Source organism: Salmo salar, chromosome ssa20, assembly GCF_905237065.1.
Source record: "Salmo salar chromosome ssa20, Ssal_v3.1, whole genome shotgun sequence".
Lineage (NCBI taxonomy): Eukaryota > Metazoa > Chordata > Actinopteri > Salmoniformes > Salmonidae > Salmo > Salmo salar.
The window spans coordinates 67,734,213-67,745,429 of record NC_059461.1 but is presented as its reverse complement, the minus strand read 5'-3'; the positions used below and the strand labels follow the sequence as shown (position 1 = coordinate 67,745,429).

The 11,217-nt window shown below is 43.2% G+C and overlaps 1 protein-coding gene across 2 annotated transcripts in view; it reads right to left on the bottom strand.

Annotated features, from left to right (window-relative positions):
* The window catches only part of LOC106581114 (sacsin), a 31,866-nt gene extending 26,642 nt beyond the window's left edge, over positions 1 to 5,224 (bottom strand). Inside the window, exons 1-4 of one of the 2 annotated variants that reach the window (XM_014162867.2) lie at positions 4,935 to 5,224; positions 4,059 to 4,129; positions 3,713 to 3,831; positions 2,581 to 2,731 (exon numbers count right to left, since the gene is read on the bottom strand). In XM_014162867.2, the coding sequence (XP_014018342.1) occupies positions 2,581 to 2,731; positions 3,713 to 3,777 (216 nt within the window). In that variant the 5' untranslated portion in view covers positions 3,778 to 3,831; positions 4,059 to 4,129; positions 4,935 to 5,224. Of the gene's footprint in view, positions 1 to 2,580; positions 2,732 to 3,712; positions 3,832 to 4,058; positions 4,226 to 4,934 lie in introns of those variants that run through there. The other variant, XM_014162868.2, reaches the window with a different exon arrangement.
* Positions 5,225 to 11,217: the final 5,993 nt, after the last annotated feature.

Here is an 11,217-nt window from a genome sequence, read left to right as displayed (position 1 = left end):
CCTCAGAGGCACACTGAAGAATATGTTTGGGGAGTATGGAGACCAAGACTAAACTTGTTACTGCCTTTAAGTGTCCCCCAAAGCAAGACATTCCCAAGCTAAGTATGGACGCTGGGACAGAGCCAACCCTTCAGATGGATAGCTGTTTTCATAATCAAATAAACTAGATCTCAACTTGCATGAAAGTCAGTCAGACACCCTTCTCAACTCTGTTGGACTGGACAGAGGGAGGGCTCCCTGTGGGTATAGAGTACCACAGTATGTCCCACAATACCCATAAAACTTAGTGGTCAAACAAGGAAATGGTTCTAATCGTTTTTCCACCATTAATTTTTCCCATGCGGGATTTTCGAAACACTTAAAATAAGGGCTGTGTTTCGTGTAGGCTGACCCTGGCTTGACGTTTTGATAACCATGCAAATCTTTCTAGGACAATGTGACTTTCATCACAATATATTCGCCTATATTTATCCCCCCAAAATAAAATGCTAATTAGCTGCTAATGTGGCTATCATAAAGAAGTACAAACGCCACGATAATCTGGACGAGACTGCCGAATTGAGGCAAAGGTAAGAATCTCTGGATTAACTATGTAATGTTAGCTAAACTTAGTACTGAATAAATTGGCAACATTTCTTTAAATTGACAATTCAGTGAACTGTCTTGGCCAAGTTTTAAATTGACACAACAGCTGTTAAGCAAAAGTGTCAGCTAGAGATGACGTACAGGAGCTTGCAGGGATTTGTAGTTTTGCATAATGTCTACCTTAATGCTAATTAGCATTTTCGAATCTGAGAGTAAATAGGGCCGAATACATTGATAAAAGTCACCTTATCCGAGAGAGATTTACATGGTTATAAAAACGTCAAGCCAGCGTAAGCCTACACGAAACTCAGCCCTTATTTTAAGTGTTTCTAAAATTCCCTATGTGAAAAATGAATGGTGGAAAAATGATTGGAACCATTTTCCTGTTTGATTACTAGATTTTATGAATATTATGTCACCACTATTACAGCTGATATAGGATAGTTTATAGGCGTGGCCTGTGGCTAATTTCTGAGGGTGACATCAGAGGGGCTGAAGGCAGGGATCCACCGGCTCCTTTCCCTCTGTCAGTAAAGGCAGAACAGTGGGTCCTTAAATCTTGTTCATTATGGCACATTACAACCCAACATAGAATACAATGCTGCTAGGCTGTATACATGTACCTAATACAAATAATGTAAGCGTTGATAAAATATATGAATAGCTATAAAATGTAATGCATAACATGATTAGAGCCGAAGTGACAAACCAAGTTGTCTGCAGTCATTCTTCCTATAATATGAGCCAGGCCCACAGGAGGGGATCTGAAACTCTATCCCATACTCCACATAGCCACAGAGCATGGTGACCAATCTGTTGCAGCAAACACTCAATTGTCTAATCCCAAACCTTAATCCTGAGTTGTGGTGGTCTAATGGAGTGTAAATACCTTAGCAGTAGGCCTATCATACCATCTGTTGGACTTTAAACAAACTAGTTGCGTAGTTTAGCAATAGGTGAGACCTGTCAGCAAGCATCACTGACAATGTATGTGAATGTACATATTAGAATAAATTAGTTATCCTAAATGTCATATTAGAGAATAAATCACAGGCTACATCATATAGAGCATACTTTTGCAAGACATGAAAAGGAACTGTGTCTGTAATCATAGGCACTCTTGATCACCATGACTGGAATTCTATCAAGAGATGAAAACCAAAGAGCCTTGAGACTATTGAATCAATACACAGTCCTATCAGACTGGTGATAAACAAAAAAAATGTAGTCCTTTCAATGATGACATTGTTAATGGTGAAGATTACGTCATTGTTATGTTGTTGTGGCAATGGAGAGCCATTAACTACTTTGGACAGTTATCTGTTGGGGAAAATATGAATAAAGGAAATACATCATGTTATTTCCTCAGCCACTGTAGTAAAGAGAAATTTGGCCAGGTCAATGCACAGGATGTGCGGTAATGAAGAGGGTATTAACATGTTCCAATATTGAATTGACAATGCAGAAGGACATGTGTTGGAAAGAGACAAGCTTGACTGCACAAAGAAATTGACACTAAAAACAAACATGGATGAGTTCTAATCCTACCCTACCAACACAGTAGGTATTTACTCAGCAGCACCGGCTGAGATACAATCCCTAAATCGGTACATTTCTGGATGTTGTTGTTATTATTATTATGCAGTCAAACAAAGGGGCCAATGTTGCTTACTAGTAGAACACATATTTTCTAACAATCTAACCAGCACTGATGTAGCCTACATTGACACTGTCAGGATGGAGCACTTTAACTTACTCTATTAAAGACATTTTCAATACATCACAAAACAATAAACAATGGAGGAGTATGAGATGAAACAATGGGGTCACACACAGGATGTATGCACAGACAAGGGATGGTCTCTTATCAATTAATCTTACCATTGTGCTCTCATGCCAAGCATGCCATCTACTATAGTCAAACCTTGTCACAAAATATTTGTACATGTTCCGTAATGAAAATAGCTACAATTTGTAAAATTGCTTTTTACCTACCACTTTCCCATTGTGAACCAGCTGCTGCTCGATGACAGGCAGGTCAGTTTCTTCATAGATAAGTTGCTTGATGTCCCTGACAGCTGTAGAATGAGGGATCTGGTAGGCCTTCTGGCCAATATACTCATGACGGACTGTCACCCATGGCAACCTAGAAAAAATAAAATTATAATAATCATCATCATCATCATCGCACTGTGAATCATAGATGGCATTGCATTCTTCATTTGGTAGATCACAAGCATAGAGCAACACCAAGCTAACACAATGATTTTCTGGGAAGATATTTTTCTGGCAGTGCACTGATTTTATCACAAATTGAAATGTGTGTGTAATTCTAACTACATGTTCACTTGGTCATCCTGAGTTCATGAGATCAGATGGCTTTTCTATTGATATGTAAAGGACACAGATTGCTGGTAGCACTTAAACATAAGGAACAATGGGTCAGCAAGGCTTGCTTGCAGTTTGTATTGATTAAAGAGAAACCTGAGTGTATAACCTTATCTAACATTTCAAATCTGCTTGTGTTTCAGCTGTTTTCTGCTCTGCCTGTGAGAAATAATGTCATAAAAAAACACCAATCTCAAAAAGGTTTTCAAGACGGTGCAAATAGCAGCACTTTCCCCAAAAGAGAATCGCTAGATCCTGACTGCAACATCTAGTGTAGTCATAACACTATTTAGGCTCTGTCTGAGTCATTAAATACAGAGACCTGTATGCATATATTTACTTATGCAACAAATATTGATTGTGCAGGCAGCAATAAAAGTTAATAGCTTTGCCTATTCTGCAAACCACTTGACTCAAGCTACCATCTCTGCAATGTCCATATTTCTATAAAAAAAATGGGTGGGGCATTCAACAGGGGGATGGATGGAACACAACATGTTCTAGACAAAGGTTCACTATAATGGCAATGCGTCTTCTATAGCCTCCTCAGAAATTACATTAGGGCTATAATTAACAGTTGTATGTGATATCTCACAGCAGGGTGTCAAGACAGGTAGAGAGAATAATGGTGAGTAAACAACTCAACATAGTTTGACAGCAGGTTTGAATGGGGATCTTGACGAATAGACCTTCTTCAGCCCCCATGTTTCAATCTGAAATATGTAAAAATAGAACTTACCATGGGTCTTGACAGTTTGCCATCACTTCTAAGCCTTTTTTCGTGCTATGTCCCCGCGTGCACATTCATTGGACTTCTATTTTATGCTCTGAGCGCTGGGAAACTCCACCGGGAAAAGACTGGCGCACAAACAAAGAGGACCATTATTTTCTCACAATACACCTCACAACGTTTTCACTCTATCCAATATCTACTGTAGGTTTATTGTTATTAATTTACATTCCATGAGTTAAGTACAGTTAGCCAATGTTGCGGTTGTAAGAAGCTTTATTTAGCCATTCCCCCTCAACCGGTCTGCCGCTAAGGCTACAATGTATCAATGCGTGCTCAGTTATCCGCTACTCACTTAGGTCCCGCAAAGACATTTGTTTCATGATCTTGTAATCCAGTTGTATCTTGTCAATATCATCTGCGTTTCTGAAAATTATCGATAAAACAGTCGTGAGCTAGCAAAATTGTTACTTCTTACATGGTAATTCCTTCAAAGGCGCTGTTTCTAATAATGTATTATCAGCACACGTGATAACTGCGGCTGTTGCCGGTTGGCTGGACTGCTGGTGGAAAGCTACTGAACTCTGGTAGTTGTAGTCACGACAGTAATACGATTAGAAACACATTGCAGTCCCTCTCAAATTGCGTCCATCTAGGTACTTTCTCACAGAAACCAATATTATTATGGGGTGAAAAATATGCCATGGTTATAATAGCAATATTTTGCAGGTGATTCATTAGGTTATATGTTACACTTTCTATGTCTGCAGTAAATCTATTTCACATAGTTTCTCGTCTATTTTATAGCCCTGTCTTTAGAATGATGTAGTTGCATAATTGTCAATATAAAGTAATCATCTCTGAAAATGTTTTGATAACATTTTAGGATTTTGGTGCAGTGCAATTGGCACCAGTATCCAACGCATCGTAGAATAATTACATCATCCAACCTTTAGTCAAGGATTTTCAGCACTTGAAAACCATCCATCTGCACTCGTTAAAATATTTTATGCTTAGCATGTCAAAAAACCTTTGATATGATCTATTAAGGACTGACACTGTTGTATGCAATAAACGTAGGGCAGACACACATTGTTAGGCCTATTTGGCTACCCTACTCGTAAATAAACAATATCATATTCATGATGCGGGGAAAGAACAGCTTGACCCAGTTCGCTATTTTCAATATATGTTTGATGCCGCAGTAGCCTATACCAACAGGGATACTTACATCGGAGCAAGGTTCCGCCAGAAGCATCACTCTCACGCATTGTGCGGCATCTGCCCTTTCCTCTCCACCCTCTCACATGTGCATGTCGCTGCTTGACAGCCTCTAAAAAGGTAGTCCTGTCCTGGGGTGATCACACGAATGTGTTGGCCTATCCAGTATCTTTTCAACATAAATATTCCGAGAAACTGTAAATGTGATAAAGAATCCTATATCGAATGGTCTTGTCCAAACATCTCTGAACAAGTTCAATACTGCAACACTCCCGCACGCATTTCTTAAAGCTACAGTATGAATGGGTGACCCGACTGCACACCAAATCAAAATCAAATCACATTTTATTTGTCTCATGCCTGGTAAATAACAGGTGTAGACTAACAGTGAAATGCTTAGGCTACTTTTCCAACAATGCAGAGTTAAAGATAAAGACAATATATACACTACCGTTCAAAAGTTTGTGGTCACTTAGAAATGTCCTTGTTTTTGAAAGAAAAGCAAAAAAAAGTGTCCATTAAAATAACATCAAATTGATCAGAAATACAGTGTAGACATTGTTAATGTTGTAAATGACTATTGTAGCTGGAAATGGCTGAATTCCCTGAATTCCAGTTTGCGCTGTTCTGTGAAGGGAGTAGTGCACAGTATTGTACGAGATCTTCAGTTTCTTGGCAATTTCTCACATGGAATAGCTGTCATTTCTCAGAATAAGAATAGACTGACGAGTTTCAGAAGAAAATTCTTTGTTTCTGGCCATTTTGAGCCTGTAACTTAACCCACAAATGCTGATGCTCCAGATACTCAACTAGTCTAAAGAAGGCCAGTTTTATTGGTTCTGTAATCAGCACAACAGTTTTCAGCTGTACTAACATCATTTCAAAAGGGTTTTCTAATGATCAATTAGCCTTTTAAAATTATAAACTTGGATTAGCTAACACAACGTGCCATTGGAACACAGGAGTGATGTTTGCTGATAATGGGCCTCTGTACGCCTATGTAGATATTCCATTAAAAAATCAGCCATTTCCAGCTACAATAGTCATTTACAACATTAACAATGTCTATACTGTATTTCTGATCAATTTGATGTTATTTTAATGGACAAAAAATGGCTTTTCTTTCAAAAACAAGGACATTTTTAAGTGACCCCAAACTTTTGAACAGTAGTGTATATACTAAAAACAGAAATACTGACATGAGGAATAAATACACAGTGAATAACGAATAACAATAAATACAAATAACATGCCTATATAGAGGGAATACCAGTACCGAATAGTCAGTAGCAGCAGCAGATGTGGTGAGTGTGAAAGTGTGTGTGCGTACAGTATGTAGTGTGTGTGGGTGTGGGTGTGTATGTGTGTGTGTGTGTGTGTGTGTGTGTGTGTGTGTGTGTGTGTAGGTAGAGTCCAGTGTGTGTGCATAGAGTCAGTGCAGGAAAGCTAGTGCAAAAAAGTGTATGTGTGCGTTGGTGTGTGTATGTGTGGGTTGGGGTGTCAGTGTAACTATGTGTATGTCACATCCTGATCTGTTTCACCTGTCTTTGTGATTGTCTCCACCCCCTCCAGGTGTCGCCCATCTTCCCAATTATCCCCTGTGTATTTATACCTGTGTTCTCTGTTTGTCTGTTGCCAGTTCGTTTTGTTTCATTAAGCCTACCAACGGTTTTCCCTCTGTTCCTGTCTCGTGATTGTGCCTGTTTTCTAGTTTTCCTGGTTTTGACCTTTTCTGCCTGTCCTGATTCTGAGCCTTCCTGCCGTCCTGTACCTTTGCCCCGCCTATCTGGATTATTGACCTCTGCCTACCCTGACCCTGCCTGCCGTCCTGTATCTTTGCCCAATCTACTGTATCTTTGCCCAATTACTGGCCCCTGCCTGCCCTTGACCTGTCTTTTGCCTGCCCCTGTTGGATTAATAAACTGTTGTTAATTTGACATTGTCTGCATCTGGGTTTTACCTGAAACATGATAGTACGAACTGGCCATGACTGACCCAGCAGACCCGGGCCAGCTGCGCAACCCTATCTCTTCCCAAGGAGCCACCATCGGCGGCACAAGGAATTGCTTTGTGACCTTAAGGAGGGTGTCCAAATGTTGGCTGAACGCCATGACCGGGCATTGGACACCTTTTGCTGGAGCAATTCTGCAGGTTGTCTGGGAGGCAGCCTACCACGGTGGTAACTTCACAGCCCCTCAGTAACTCAACTGTGAGCAGAGCTGTCTCATCGGTTACTCCACCTTCTCGGGAGCCCTGCTTACCTCCCTCGGAACGCTTCAATGGAGAACCGAGCAGCTGTCGGGCGTTTCTAGCTCAGTGTGCCCTCGTCTTCGAGCTTCAGCCATCCTCCTTCCCCTCGGATCGCTCCAAGATAGCCTACCTCATCACGCTGATGTCCGGGAGGGCTCTCACCTGGGCTACTGCTGTATGGGAACAACAGCCGGCCATATGCGTTAGTCTGGAGGGGTTCGTGGGAGAGATGAAGAAGGTTTTTGATGCCCCATTCTCCGGGAGAGAAGATGCCCAGAGACTAATCCAGCTTCGGCAAGACTCCCGCAGTGTGGCAGACTATGCAGTGGATTTCCGCACGTTTGCAGCGGAGAGTGTTTGGAACCAGGAAGCGCTGTTCGATATGTTCCTGCACTGCATCTCTGAGGAGGTCAAGGACAAGCTTACCGCTCGGGAGTTACCTACGGATCTTGATTCCCTCATTGTGTTGATCATCCGTATCGCTTGGTGATTATGGGAACGACGGAGGGTAGGGGAATTCGATTTTGCTCGCACCAGGGATTCCACCTTGCCTCCGAGTCATCCCGGAAGTCCCCGACGGTCCCATTGCCGAGAGAACCCGAGGCTTCCTAACCTCCCCCGAGAGTCGCCGAAGACGGACGAATCACCGCTGCCCAAGCCTATGCAACTTGGCAGCGGAACGGCAATACAGGATCAACACAAAGAGTTGTCTGTATTGCGGGACTAATTGTGTGTCCTCTTGTCCTAAAAGACCAGGCTCAACGGTAGAAGTGTGTACCCTGGTGGGCCATATGGAGAACTTTTCTGCTTCCCTTGCTCGCACCCCTTTTCATGCTATTCTGTTGTGGGGAAACAAGTCTAAATCTCTCAGGGTCCTCATTGACTCTGTGGCCGATGAGAGCTTTTTGGATGCTACCCTGGCTTCCCCCCTGTTTGCACTCACCTCTACCAAGGTTCCGTTCACATGGTCCTCTGCCACTGACCGGGAATTCTAGGACCTCAAACACCTCTTCACCAGTGCTCCTATCTTGGTTCATCCTGACCCTTCTGTGGTTGAGGCCGACGCTTCGGATGTCGGAGTGGGGGCTGTCCTGTCCCAATGTTCTGCCCTGAACCTTAAGCTGCATCCGTGCGCCTTCTTCTCCCACCACCTCAATGGCCGCGGAGAGAAATTACGATGTGGGGAATCGAGAGCTTCTCGCGGTGAAGATGGCGTTGGAGGAATAGAGGCACTGGCTGGAAGGGGCGGAACATCCGTTCATTGTGTGGACCAACCACAAAAACCTGGAGTGTCTCTGCACCGCCAAGCGCCTCAACTCCAGGCAAGCGAGATGGGCTCTGCTGTTTACCCGGTTGAACTTTTCCTTGTCTTACCGACCGGGGCCCAAGAATGTCGAGCCGGATGCCCTGTCTCGCGTCTATAGCCCCACGGTTACCACTCTGGAGCCCGAGACCATCCTTCCCACTTCGTGCCTGGTGACAGCACTCAGCTGGGGTATAGGGAAACAGGTCCGGGAGGCGCAGCGGTCCCAGCCGAACCCTGGGGGAGCCCAGATAACTGGATGTTTGTGCCTGACACTGTCCGCTCTGCGGTCTTGGAGTGGGCCCATTCCTCCAGGCATGCCTGCCACGCGGTAGCAGAGAGAACAGTCTATGGCTTGGGTGGCTGGAGTCTTTGACAGGTTTTTGGGCCTTCCTCTCACACCGCCTGGTATAGAGGTCCTGGATGGTAGGGAGCTCACCCACCGTAATGTACTGGGTCATATTCATCACCCTCTGTAGCGTCTTGCATTTGGGTGCCTTGCAGTTGCCTTACCAAGCAGTGATGCAGCCAGTCAAGATGCTCTTAATGGTGCAGCTGTAGAACTTTTTGAGGATCTGAGGGCCTACTAAATCTTTTCAGCCTCTTGAGGGGGATGAGGCACTGTCGTGCCCTCTTCCAAACTGTGCGGGTTTGTGTGGACCATGTTAATTCCTTAGTGATGTGGGCACCAAGGAATTTGAAGCTCTTGACCCGCTCCACTACAGCCCCATCGATGTGGATGGGGGCATGCTCGCTTTTCCGTTTCCTGTAGTCCATGATCAGCTCCTTTGTCTTGCTGACACTGAGGGAGAAGTTGTTGTCCTTGCACCACACTGCCAGGTCTCTGACCTCCTCCTTAGGCTGCTTCATTGTCGTCGGTGTTCAGTCCTACCACCGTCGTGTCATCAGCAAACTTGTTGATGGTGTTGGAGTCATGCGTGGCCACGAAGTTGTGGGTGAACAGGGAGTACAGGAGGAGACTAAGCACACAACCCTGAGGGGCTCCCGTGTTGATGTGTTGTTGCCTACCCTCACTATGAGGTGTTCAGTCCCAGTGTCCTGATCTTGGTGATGAGCTTGGAGGGGACTATAGTGTTGAATGCTAAGCTGTAGTCAATGAACAGCATTCTTACACAGCTATTCCTTCTGTCCAGGAGGGTGAGGGCAGTGTGGAATGCAATAGAGATTGTGTCATCTGTGGATCTGTTGGGGAAGTATGTGAATTGGAGTCGGTCCAGGTTGTCTGGGATGTTGATGTGATCCAACCTTTCAAAGCATTTGGCTATAGATGTGAGTACTACGGGGCGATAGTCATTTAGGCAGGTTATCTTGGTGTCTTTGGGTATGGGGACTATGGTGGTCTGCTTGAAACAAGTTGGTATTACAGACCGGGTCAGGGATAGGTTGGAAATGTCAGTGAAGAAACTTGGCAGACCTCAAACGGAGGTCGTATAGTGGGATTTCTTATAAGCGTCTGGATTAGTGTCCCGCTCCTTGAGAGCGACAGCTCTTGCCTTTAGCTCAGTATGGATGTTGCCTGTAATCTATGGCTTCTGGTTGGGGTATGTAAGTATGGTCACTGTGGGGACGACGTCGTTGATACACTTATTAATGAAGTCGGAGACTAATGTGGTAAACTCAATGTTATCAGATTAATTGTGCAACATATTCCAGGCTGTGCTAGCGAAACAGACCTGTAGCTTAGCAAATGCTTCATCGGACCGGTTCCGTATTGAGCACGTCACTGGTACTTCCTGTTTGAATAGGCCAATAGGCATGTGTGTTATTACACCTTAATTAACCAATCACCAGATGCAATTCAAACTTTTTTTAATTGTCCAAAAGTTAAGATACATGGGGTTACAATTTGGGGTTCAAATCAAGTTGCACCATGGTGGTTCAAACCACAACGGATTTATCAAAACATTTGACATTGTGTTAAAAACATCCATCTTATTTTAGCACACGTTTCTATGGATATCAACAAATACGTTTATTTAAAGTAGTCCCTCACACCTGAGACAAATATAGGCCCAGGCATATACCTGCATGTATTCTCTTTAGGGAGCAGAGATTTTTGAAAATATGATTTAAGTTGCAAACCTCTTTAGGTCATGAAGAAGAGAATGGTGTGCCAAAATAAACTAGCCTACAGCTGAGGAATCCCCATGGATGAAATTATCATGACATTTTATATGCACTAGATGGAGACAACGTATAAACCCCAGTCAACAGTCCCACAAAGAGATAATATGGAAACGTATTGAATGATGCATTGAAACAACTTGATGGACAGTTTTATAACTACAGCTCCATAACAGTGTGCCCACCAGGCTGAGATTAACACATACTTGTAGAGGTGAAAGCACCTACAGTTTTCCCTGGTTGCTATACTTGTGTATTGGAAGCAGGTCTTATGTACATGCACAAAGAGCAGAAGAGTGTTGTTTTTCTATTTGTGGAATGGCTCCATTATAGATGTGTGCCTTATAGATGTGTGCCATTCATTAAAAAGTAAAGGACTGCAACCCTATAGTACACACAAATATATACAACAAATTAAACACTATAAACACAGACATATAGGATGTTTTTATGTGTAGAAATAACTTTGTATTTCTGAAATATGTCCGCATTCAACTTTATTATAATGCATTCAAACCAGAGATACTTGCCAGATGCATTATTAGTGAAATAGTAAGCAGAGCAACATTCCACTGTATAAATACTGTAGATCCAT